Consider the following 12,930-nt stretch of genomic DNA (forward strand, 5'->3'; position numbering starts at 1 on the left):
GAAACATAAGATCGTCTGAGGGTTTCTTTAAACAATGTTTATTAATTATGAAAAATATTAGTAACATTCTACCCATGAAGCCACTCGGTCATGTGACTACGAGAGACAGAGGAATTACTGAGGATGTTGATTCATTTTCACTGTGTCTTCCCTTCTAACTCTGCTTGCATAGCTAACTTCCTGAGGAACGTAAAGATCAACCCTGAACGTATCAAGCTGTTAGTGGGAGATACTCTGGTCCTCAACTGCTCTGCAGAGACCACCTTCAACGGAAGGATCAACTTCCAATGGGAGTACCCAAAGAGGATGGTAAGTTCTTAGTCATTCAACATCTTTTAAGATTGGTCAATTACTGGTCAATGTTTCAGAGTTGTTGATGAATGCCTTTGCGTCCCCAGGTCAATCGGAACCCCACCGTCAATAAGATCAGAGAGAATCCGGCTTTGATCACCAGGATGTACAAAGCCATCACCTTGTCCAACATCACCATGGACGACAGGGGCATGTACAGGTGCACGGCGGAGATAGGGAACGCTGAGATGGGGAAAAAGAAGCACGCCTCAGCCAAGGTCACCATCTACGGTGGGTCAGTGTTTTAGGAACTGGTACTGCGAGAAGGCAAGGTCTCACTGAGCTAAGGCAGAGACAGACATAACTCCATTGTAAGGGTCATCTTGGCCATTCATTGTGTGACCTCATTGATAGTACATTTATACTGTTGTTTTTCGACAGTTGTTTTAATGCTTTCATCATTGGTCTTCTCCCGTGTGATTTCAGAACATCCATACCTGAATGTGTCCTATAAGAATGAATGGGCCAGGAGAGTAGTCTACACAGAGGGTAGAAACAAGCTGATGTTTGAACCCAAGGTCAATGCACTGCCACCAACCGACACCATCGCATGGTAAGACTGAGTTGCTGGAACTTTTCACTGCGTGTATTGTCAACTCCTGATTAATATAATAGCTCTGTTGTGACTATGTGCACTAAACTGAAGCATGTGAGTATTTGATTTGGGATATAGAGTTGCTCACTAATTATCATCACAACTTTCACATCAGTACATTATGATGAGGTGAACTTCTAAAGCAAATGTTGGTGTATCTCGTTCCCAGGTATAAGGATGGCGTCCCCATCAACGAGAACTCCACTTGTTACGAGTCTTCAGGCTACAACCTACTCATCAAGGACGTGAAGCAGAAGGATGCTGGGGTCTTCACCATCGCCCTGGGCAACAAGGAGAGAGGCCTCTACAGGAATCTCAGCTACACTCTGGTAGTCCGAGGTAAAGCTCCTTTTAAATCGGCACTCTATCCCATCCTATACCCCATTCCTTGTCCCTCCAAATGACTGGCCATCCTGAGGAAATGAAGCAATGGCCTGGACTTCTGCATTTCGACCACCCTCGGCACATTGGGTTTAAGCCCCCGGTTGGTCCTGGCCTGCAGGATGACAGGAACCCAGCCTCTCTAGCTCCTCACGTACAGGTGCACGGCTGAGATAGGGAACGCTGAGATGGGGAACAAGAAGCACGCCTCTGCCAAGGTCACCATCTACGGTGGGTCAGTGTGTTCGGAACTGGTACTGCGTGAAGGCAAGGTCTCACTGAGCTAAGGCAGGGACGGACATAACTCCATTGTAAGCGTCATCTTAGGCAATCATTTGTTTACATCCTCTCGATGTGTATGTAGCCCATCTGGCCCAGAACCACTTGTGTAAACAACCGTGTTCTGTACATTATATAGGGCTATTTGTGTACTTTATATGCTTTAGCAAAGACTGTTCAAACAAATATATTGTAATGATTGTCATGTAAATACTGATGGTTGTCAACACCAGCAGTTGTAGAAGTGGTCGGTGTTATGTTCTTGAGCTTTGATCGTGTGTTGGATGGAGAGTCGGGGAGTGCAATCTGCCTGCTCTTAAGAACTCTGTTGAGAAACACGTGTGCCACTCAGATACTACTCCAAGCTGGCGACGGGGGGCAAAAGAATGCATAACAAAGTATTTCCATCCCATTCCCTGCACATTACCCAGGAATCCCCCTACCATGCCAAAGTGGAAAGATCAGCCCCCTTTCTCCCTCATATAAATGTTATCTATGGACACTTGCTGTCCCGATTGCTCAAGGGTTTGGAATGGCAAAAAAATGACCCACTCTCACAGACAAAAACAATGGAAGGAGAAATCAAGAGAGATTCCTGGGAACAGTTAGGCAACAATTTTAAACATCGTTCATCAAGCTTTTGAAGTTCAGTGCTTCAGATCTCAAATATTCAGCAGCCGGGGCTTGAACTGAGGACATTGCTGAGAGAAACCATGTTACGACTTCAGCCTCAGCCTCACCAATGCACGCAGGCATACAAACAAAACACACACACACACACACACTGACTAGTTGACAATGATTAACTGATGTGAACATTTTCCTGGAGGTGGCATCCAGTCTGTCTGTGTCCGTCCGCCAGTCAGTCTGGTGTTGATTACTGCTGTGTTCTCCCACACTGCTGATCCACTGACCTGGGGCCTGGGCATAGGGCCACATCTGTCCCAGAGGCAGCAGGGTAGAGGTCAGGCTCTGAGACACTGTGACACCCTGATGTGATGGACAACCACAGGGTATCAGGGCTATGCAATCACTCAGCCATTTTCAAGCACTTCAAAGCCCACTCTCTGAGGTTAGATGACAACTGGATGTTGATGGAACCTTTTTCATGGTTATTCATCATGATGACGGACCTCTATCTTTATAAAGACATTATGACCTCCAACAGCCAGGTAGAGTGTAACGGTTAATGCAACAGTGTCTGATCTCTTTGTCTGTGTCTCAGTGAGGCCTATGATCTCAGAAGAGGAGGTGGCCTCGGTAGACGTCCAACCATACATGTTCGGCAAGCAGCACCAGCTAACCTGCACCGCCTTTGGAGTGCCCATGCCCGACATCACGTGGCTCTGGCAACCATGCCACCCTGACCCCACCGACAAAGAGTGAGTCACCGACACACCATCCTGGCCTGTTTATCCGGGGGTGGGGGGGCTAAATCATTAACTAAACTGTGAAGACCATTTTCTTTGAATTCTCCTACTGCATCAGTGCCTTTTAACCTTAACGCTTCCAGTAACACAATTCTGCATTCTTCACTTCTTGTTTTTCACTTTCACAATGTTCCTTCATTGGTAATGTACTTTCATTGTTTTTCTGTAAACCATAAGAATACCACAGACCTGGGAAGATACAGTGTCAAGGCTTTGCACAATCACAAGGCACAACTTCCAAGATCCAAAGCAATAAACCCAGAACTGAGATGAAAGTCCTATATTTTTTCCTCAAACACCCAGCCCGTGGATCAAAAGGATACTTAGTCACCAAGACCATCTGACTACAGTTTCGAATGACAGAAACGGCCAGTTTCATGCAGAGAACAGAGATAGGTCACAGGGAGTGTTGTGTGTTTTCTCATCCAAGGGTCACTGTGCATTTCTAGTTATTTCTGTAGGTATGGTGAAACACTGCCTTGAGTTTTATTGTCCGCTCTCGGGCCAGTATGAATAGACGTGATTGGTAAAGCAGACCAGCTTTGTCTTAGCCAGTGCACCTCCTGGTTATGTTTTGGATGAGTGTTTAGGTTTATTGGACGCTGAGCTCAGCTGTCACAGTATTGGAACTGGATCGTACAGACAGACAGACAGACACACACCCACACACACACACACACACACACACACACACACACACACACACACACACACACACACACACACACACACACACACACACACACTCACACACACACACACAAAGACAGACAGACAGACAGACAGACAGACAGACAGACAGACAGACAGACAGACAGACAGACAGACAGACAGACAGACAGACAGACAGTGGGGCAAAAAAGTATTTAGTCAGCCACCAATTGTGCAAGTTCTCCCACTTAAAAAGATGAGAGAGGCCTGTCATTTTCATCATAGGTACACTTCAACTATGACAGACAAAATGAGAAATAAATAATTTGCAAATTATGGTGGAAAATAAGTATTTGGTCACCTACAAACAAGCAAGATTTCTGGCTCTCACAGACCTGTAACTTCTTCTTTAAGAGGCTCCTCTGTTCTCCACTCGTTACCTGTATTAATGGCACCTGTTTGAACTTGTTATCAGTATAAAAGACACCTGTCCACAACCTCAAACAGTCACACTCCAAACTCCACTATGGCCAAGACCAAAGAGCTGTCAAAGAGCTGTCAAAGGCACCAGAAACAAAATTGTAGACCTGCACCAGGCTGGGAAGACTGAATCTGCAATAGCTAAGCAGCTTGGTTTGAAGAAATCAACTGTGGGACCAATTATTAGGAAATGGAAGACATACAAGACCACTGATAATCTCCCTCGATCTGGGGCTCCACGCAAGATCTCACCCCGTGGGGTCAAAATGATCACAAGAACGGTGAGCAAAAATCCCAGAACCACACTGGCGGACCTAGTGAATGACCTGCAGAGAGCTGGGACCAAAGTAACAAAGCCTACCATCAGTAACACACTACGCCGCCAGGGACTCAAATCCTGCAGTGCCAGACGTGTCCCCCTGCTTAAGCCAGTACATGTCCAGGCCCGTCTGAAGTTTGCTAGAGAGCATTTGGATGATCCAGAAGAAGATTGGGAGAATGTCATATGGTCAGATTAAACCAAAATATAACTTTTTGGTAAAAACTCAACTCGTCGTGTTTGGAGGACAAAGAATGCTGAGTTGCATCCAAAGAACACCATAGCTACTGTGAAGCACGGGGGTGGAAACATCATGCTTTGGGGCTGTTTTTCTGCAAAGGGACCAGGACGACTGATCCGTGTTAAGGAAAGAATGAATGGGGCCATGTATCGTGAGATTTTGAGTGAAAACCTCCTTCCATCAGCAAGGGCATTGAAGATGAAACGTGGCTGGGTCTTTCAGCATGACATTGATCTCAAACACACCGCTCGGGCAACGAAGGAGCGGCTTCGTAAGAAGCATTTCAAGGTCCTGGAGTGGCCTAGCCAGTCTCCAGATCTCAACCCCATAGAAAATCTTTGGAGGGAGTTGAAAGTCCGTGTTGCCCAGCAACAGCCCCAAAACATCACTGCTCTAGAGGAGATCTGCATGGAGGAATGGGCCAAAATACCAGCAACAGTGTGTGAAAACCTTGTGAAGACTCACAGAAAACGTTTGCCCTCTGTCATTGCCAACAAAGGGTATATAACAAAGTATTGAAATAAACTTTTGTTATTGACCAAATACTTATTTTCCACCATAATCTGCAAATAAATTCATTACAAGTCCTACAATGTGATTTTCTGGATTTTCTTTTCTCATTTTGTCTGTCATAGTTGAAGTGTACCTATGATGAAAATTACAGGCCTCTCTCATCTTTTTAAGTGGGAGAACTTGCACAATTGGTGGCTGACTAAATACTTTTTTGCCCCACTGTACAAAGACAAACAGACAGACAGACGATCATACAAAGACAAACAGACAGACATACGCCCATACAAAGACAGACAGACACACATACAAAGTCAAACAGACAGACAGACGCACATACAAGGACAGACGCATATACAAAGACAGACACACATACAAAGACCGACACGCATACAAAGACAGACACACATACAAAGACAGACACACATACAAAGACAGACACACATACAAAGACAGACATAAAACCAGATCATCTGTGTGAGTCTGGAGTCCAGAACCACCGGGCAAGCCCGGGGCTCCTTCTCCATAAACATGCCTGCATCCTTTTAATTGACTCTGGCCCAAAATACAGTAATTTATCAAAGAAATGCAGCCCCGGAGAATTCCCCACTCATTTGTGGCCGTTGGCTCTGTGGGCGGGGAGAGAGGATATATTAGTCTCAGACTCCCCAAGCTTTTATAGAGCTGAACGGGACAGAGCGTGTGGTATGAGTGACGTGGGCGTGTATGTCGACCTGCTAGTGAACCTTTAACAACATGAACATTCCCTGAAAGCCAGAGCAGCCAGAACACAGTCAGTGACAGCAGGGGTCCTTTCTGAGGCGTAAAATCAGGCAAACAATGGGCCATTACCGCGGGATTATCAGGACCCAACACCGCTAGAAAAACACGTCTCTGGATGGCCTCACAACGGAGGGCCTGAATTATGTTACACTTCATGCGCTTTAACTTGACAAGTGCTTCTGTTAATTATCCATAATTATTGGTTAAAAAACCCTCTCTTGGTATGCCAAATTTGTGACAGAAATAATGGCGGAGGGTCAAGCTGTGTCAAAGTGCCCCGTTTCTGCAGCCCTAAAGATAATCAACTCTGGCAATGGAAACAGTGGCTCATAAACGTTTGACGCTGAAAAGGGCTTGTTTTTTCAACAGCTAATGAGGGAGTGGCTTCAGACAGAGAAACAGCCCAGGCCAGCCACGGCCTGATTGGAGGCAGATTGAGCCAACTGTTTGTTTTATACAGTTCAGACCCACTTCAAGAACCTGTCACTGCAAATTGACCACTTATCATTTCAGGATGGGACCTCGTATAAATCACATATCACAGTCCCCTTGTGGTTGGGGAAGCGTAACGTCTCAGATATAATTTGGGAGTTAAAGAAAGAGTGATTGGGAGATGAAGGGGGGTGGGTTTCTTTATCAGCAGCAGGGTAAGATGGTATCAGCTGTCCCTTGTTGACCCAATAAGGTTTGGGGAACAGGCTTATCTCCTCTGGCCAGAGAGTGGGGGGGGGTTTCCTGTTCGAGGTGACGCATAGCCAGCAGCATACCACCCTGCATCCCACTGCTGAATTGCCTCTGAAGCTAATCAAATCAAATGTTATTTGTCACATGCGCTGAATACAACAGGTGTAGAACTTACTGTGAAATGCTTGCTTAAACGCCCCTAACCAACAATGCAGTTCAAGAAATAGAGTTAAGAAAATATTTACTAAATAATCTAAAGTTTTAAAAAATCAAATAAAAAAGTGACACAAGAAAGTACAAAACAATAATGAGGCTCTATACAGGGTGTACCGGTACCGAGTCAATGTGTGGGGGTACAGGTTAGTCGAGGTGAAAGCAGGGTTGGTCCTGGTCAGTCCCTGGATGGGAGACCAGATGCTGCTGGGAGTTGTGTTGAATGGCCAGTAGGAGGCATTCTTTCCTCTGGTCTTAAAAAATATATAATATCCCAATGCCCCAGGGCAGTGATTGGGGACATTGCCCTGTGTAGGATGCCGTCTTTTGGATGCGATGTTAAACGGGTGTCCTGACTCTCTGTGTGGTCACGAAACATCCCATGGCACTTATTGTAGGGGTGTTAATCCTGGCTAATTCCCAATCTGGCCCTCATACCATCATGGCCACCTAATCATCCCCAGCTTCCAGATATCTAATTTATTCCCCCTCCGCTCCACTGTAACTATTCCCCAGGTCGTTGCTGTAAATGAGAATGTGTTCTCAGTCAATTTACCTGGTAAAATAAGGGATAAATAAAAAGCATAGCATGGGGCTTCCTGTCACACTGCAGTTTCATCCTGACCGCCTCACTCCTTATCAGCCTGATTGTTCCCCTCAGCAGGCAGTCTGGTTTAACTGGGCTGTAAGCTCACTGCACCCTAAAAGGCCATACAAAAGCTATGGTGTTAGTCAGAGCTTCTTAGGGTTTAATTCCTGCCGTTTCAAAGTGACACCTTGTCAAACCGTTTGGACAGCTATCACTGGTCCATATTATCAATCGATGGTCCATAGTATCATTTCCGGTTCCCACTAATTAAATACAGGAAATTATGTCATGGCCACACAGCATCCTGCTCTAACAGTCTCCTGTCCAATATTCTGTACTAATTTACAAAACTGAGTTCATATTTTAGGTAACCTGCAGCCGTTACGTCTAGTTGAGTAATCACTGATTTCCTCTGTCCTGTAGGTGCACCCTTTACACTGAGCCAATCCCAGTTCAAATGGACGATAAAGGGAACTACTCACACAACTGGATTGAGAGCATAAACAACCAAACTGAACTGGTGAAAGGAAAGAACAAGGTATGTATATAATATGGGTTTGATCTCATTAGATTTGTAACCTGGAACTGCTTAACATTGTACAACAATAATTCATGTGGGTGTACTTTTCATATATGAGTCAGGTTTGATAAATATACTGTAATCTGAACAGAAATGTAAATGTCAATGACAAAATAGTTGTGCAAATTAAAAAAATATATATATAATAATATTTCACCTTTATTTAACTAGGTAAGATAGTTGAGAACAAGTTCGTATTTACAACCTGGCCAAGATAAAGCAATGCAGTGTGACACAAACAACAACACAGAAGTACACATGGAATAAGCATATACAACAATTACTTTGAGATGTACTGTGTGAGAAAGGGATTTAGAGTAAATGGCTATAGAGAGGGTTCAGAGAGACTAACACTGACGTGGAAATCTGCATGGCCGTTCTCTTTGAGATGGCAACATCTGAAAACAATACATCGAGGCAATCCCCATCCTCATATTGGCAGTTCAAAAATGTTCTAGAATGATTCATTCAATCTGCATCACTTTCAACTTATGTAACTGTGACCAAAAGTTATGGAAGGAACATCAATATGTATAATGAAATTATAGTACAGTACAGTCTGTACAGTACATTGTAAATACTGTTTATTTATACATTGTAATATTCAACATGTACAGAGAAAAAACTATATATAGTAAAATACATTTAGTGTATATCAGTAGGCATATTTATGACACGGAAACCCACATTATTGTTTACACTGCAGTAACTGCCACTAAATCAACTTATCCGTCATTTCGTATATGCTGTCTGCAACAAACAGACCATCATATCTGACATGATTTGCTTTTTATTAAAAGAAGCCCCTTAGCCTTCAATTAAGGTCAACACAAGTCGAGTGCCAGAACTGCCATGAAGAAAAAGCATTTTGGCTCTTTTCAGGGCTGCTCTCCTGAATCGTTCGTCCGTCTGCCCCATTAACTGAAAGACACAGTTCATTTCACCCTGCTGGAGTGAAAAACACCCTCCGAACAAAACGCAGATTTTGGATCTAAAGCAGCTAGGCCTGTAAATGATGCAGCTGCCTGGTCTGCCAGAGAGCACTGTTTATTCTGACATCAGTGGATCTTTGTCTGTTGGAACACGGAGGGCTGTGGAGCTCCTCGTAAAACAGACCAATACAACCATACGGCTCAAGCCATGCGTGTGCAGACAGCGGAGAAGGGACTTTTATAGGTTCCCTCCTAACTCCACTGACCTTTTGAAGAGATCAGCCGTAATCGCTGGAACTACTAAAACAAAGTTTGGAAATTGAAATAATTGGTTATTTTCATTGTTTTCATCATATCTGTGTTCTTACACCATAGCTGAATGTAATGGTTAGGGGATCCACAAGAGGTATGCAAATAATTACAATCTTAAAAGTGTTCACCTGGGACACCTTGACCATATAACCACACAACTATTAGTTCCTAAGTCTCCAATAGAGGTTTCTGCAATTTGCCCTGCAGTTTACTAAACACTCGATCACTTCCTCTCACAAAAAATGGACCACGTCTTGGCATGCGTTCCCAAAGCATACTGAACATGGAGACTATAGACATTACAGCACATGTCCTAGAGGAGCTTGTTACCAAAACCATTCACTCCAAACGTAAGTGCAGGCCTCAACTGTTTCCCCCAAAAGCCCACCTATAGGATTAGTTGAAAGACAGCCGTTCCAACACACTAGGTCAAATTGGGACATAAATCTAGCCAGCATATAAGCATTTCAACAGCACAAGCAAACCTACCACCGAAGAAAATACTGGTTATAATAAGTCATTACCCAAACACGTATGCTGGTGTGGTAAACTTTATGAAATGGTATTTCTCCAGCTTTCCTCTATGGGAGATTTATGAAGGTGTTTCCTCCCTCTGATGATTGACGGTTGAAGGGATTTCGAATCATGCTAATGGTATACATATTGTAAAGAACGGGAATCATGCTAATGGTATACAAACTGTAAAGAATGGCAATCATGCTAATGGTATACGTACTGTAATAACAGGAATCATGCTAATGGTATACGTACTGTAATAACAGGAATCATGCTAATGGTATACGTACTGTAATAACAGGAATCATGCTAATGGTATACAAACTGTAATAACAGGAATCATGCTAATGGTATACAAACTGTAATAACAGGAATCATGCTAATGGTATACAAACTGTAATAACAGGAATCATGCTAATGGTATACAAACTGTAATAACAGGAATCATGCTAATGGTATACGTACTGTAATAACAGGAATCATGCTAATGGTATACAAACTGTAATAACAGGAATCATGCTAATGGTATACGTACTGTAATAACAGGAATCATGCTAATGGTATACGTACTGTAATAACAGGAATCATGCTAATGGTATACGTACTGTAATAACAGGAATCATGCTAATGGTATGCAAACTGTAATAACAGGAATCATGCTAATGGTATACGTACTGTAATAACAGGAATCATGCTAATGGTATACAAACTGTAATAACAGGAATCATGCTAATGGTATACGTACTGTAATAACAGGAATCATGCTAATGGTATACGTACTGTAATAACAGGAATCATGCTAATGGTATACGTACTGTAATAACAGGAATCATGCTAATGGTATACAAACTGTAATAACAGGAATCATGCTAATGGTATACGTACTGTAATAACAGGAATCATGCTAATGGTATACAAACTGTAATAACAGGAATCATGCTAATGGTATACAAACTGTAATAACAGGAATCATGCTAATGGTATACATACTGTAATAACAGGAATCATGCTAATGGTATACGTACTGTAATAACAGGAATCATGCAAATGGTATACAAACTGTAATAACAGGAATCATGCTAATGGTATATGTACTGTAATAACAGGAATCATGCTAATGGTATACAAACTGTAATAACAGGAATCATGCTAATGGTATACGTACTGTAATAACAGGAATCATGCTAATGGTATACGTACTGTAATAACAGGAATCATGCTAATGGTATACGTACTGTAATAACAGGAATCATGCTAATGGTATACGTACTGTAATAACAGGAATCATGCTAATGGTATACGTACTGTAATAACAGGAATCATGCTAATGGTATTCAGACTGTAATAACAGGAATCATGCTAATGGTATGCATACTGTAATAACATGAATCATGCTAATGGTATACAAACTGTAAAGAATGGGAATCATGCTAATGGTATACTGTACATACTGTAAAGAACAGGAATCATGCTAATGGTACACATACTGTAACGAATGGGAATCATGCTAATGGTACACATACTGTAAAGAATGGGAATCATGCTAATGGTATATGTACTGTAATAACAGGAATCATGCTAATGGTATACATACTGTAATAACAGGAATTATGCTAATGGTATACTGTACATACTGTAAAGAACAGGAATCATGCTAATGGTATACGTACTGTAATAACAGGAATTATGCTAATGGTATACAAACTGTAATAACAGGAATCATGCTAATGGTATACAAACTGTAAAGAATGGGAATCATGTTAATGGTATACGTAATGTTATAACAGGAATCATGAAAATGGTATACGTACTGTAATAATAGGAATCATGCTAATGGTATACAAACTGTAATAACAGGAATCATGCTAATGGTATTCATACTGTAATAACAGGAATCATGCTAATGGTATGCATACTGTAATGACATGAATCATGCTAATCGTATACATACCGTAAAGAATGGGAATCATGCTAATGGTATACGTACTGTAAAGAACAGGAATCATGCTAATGGTATACATACTGTAAAGAACATGAATCATGCTAATGGTATATATACTGTAAAGAACAGAAATTGTGCTAATGGTATATATACTGTAAAGAACAGGAGGGCCCGCACACTGCTTGTGCTCCCAATTCACCACTTTATTGACTACCTATCAATCCAAAAAGGATCTCCTTCAGGTACAATACAGTACACACCTCGTAATAGAGGGCTTAGACTTCATTCACTTCCAACACTACCAATCTCCGATGGACATAAATAGGGAGGCACTTCTTATTTACAAGCGCTTGTGGCCCAAACACCAGTGTTTTATAGGGGTGAGGACTAAGGGTCAGTGATAACAAGCACCGGTTTGTTGGGAGATAATTATTTTCTGTCACCCCACATAAATCACTGTTCTCCATGAATGAGAATAGAGTGTTAATCAGGTTTGCATGGCCAGCCTCAGAGGGGCTCCTGGTGGAGAGGGGGACCGACTGGGCTGGGTCACAGCACCAGGGGACGGGGGGAGAGAGGCATGGGCCCTCCCTGGGGTCATAATGCTTCTGGTCAAGTCACCACTTAGGGACAGAGCGCACTTGTTGAAACGACTGTTTTCCAGCTCACGTTACATCATCATGAGTAATGACCGTAACACAACACCATGTAACTACTCCGTCAGTGGTCTGACCAATGTCATAACAACTCGGGGTAGACAACTTAACACAACTTTTAGCTAGCTTTTCCATCCAAACATGTTTACACAGCGCACACTCAGGGTTTGGTAGGTTACTTTCTAAGTGTAATCTGTTAGTTACAAGTTACTTGTCCAAAATTGTAATCAGTAACGTAACTTTTGGATTACCCAAACTCAGTAACGTAATTTGATTATATTCCCTTACTTTTAGATTACTTTCCCCTTAAGATGTATTAGAAGAAGACAAAAATGTATGTTACCAATTGAACGACATCTGTTGAAGGATAAGTCAATGTTAAGGTTTATGTAGCTGGCCATATGTTAAAGTTTACTTTATGGGTTGGTTATGTTGGCTTCTTCTAACCCATCACCTTCTACTACATATAATATTACGATTAAATGA

At 42.3% G+C, this 12,930-nt stretch overlaps 1 protein-coding gene across 1 annotated transcript in view; it reads left to right on the forward strand.

Moving 5' to 3' along the window:
* LOC109864967 (vascular endothelial growth factor receptor kdr-like) overlaps nucleotides 1-12,930 on the forward strand; it is a 72,227-nt gene that overhangs the window by 21,153 nt on the left and 38,144 nt on the right. Inside the window, exons 6-11 of the mRNA XM_020453060.2 lie at nucleotides 173-309; nucleotides 399-582; nucleotides 778-904; nucleotides 1,116-1,285; nucleotides 2,832-2,988; nucleotides 7,930-8,044. Coding sequence (XP_020308649.2) covers nucleotides 173-309; nucleotides 399-582; nucleotides 778-904; nucleotides 1,116-1,285; nucleotides 2,832-2,988; nucleotides 7,930-8,044 — 890 coding nt within the window. The remainder of the gene's footprint in view (nucleotides 1-172; nucleotides 310-398; nucleotides 583-777; nucleotides 905-1,115; nucleotides 1,286-2,831; nucleotides 2,989-7,929; nucleotides 8,045-12,930) is intronic.

The sequence above is a fragment of the Oncorhynchus kisutch genome, linkage group LG19 (assembly GCF_002021735.2).
Source record: "Oncorhynchus kisutch isolate 150728-3 linkage group LG19, Okis_V2, whole genome shotgun sequence".
In the NCBI taxonomy this organism is placed as follows: domain Eukaryota; kingdom Metazoa; phylum Chordata; class Actinopteri; order Salmoniformes; family Salmonidae; genus Oncorhynchus; species Oncorhynchus kisutch.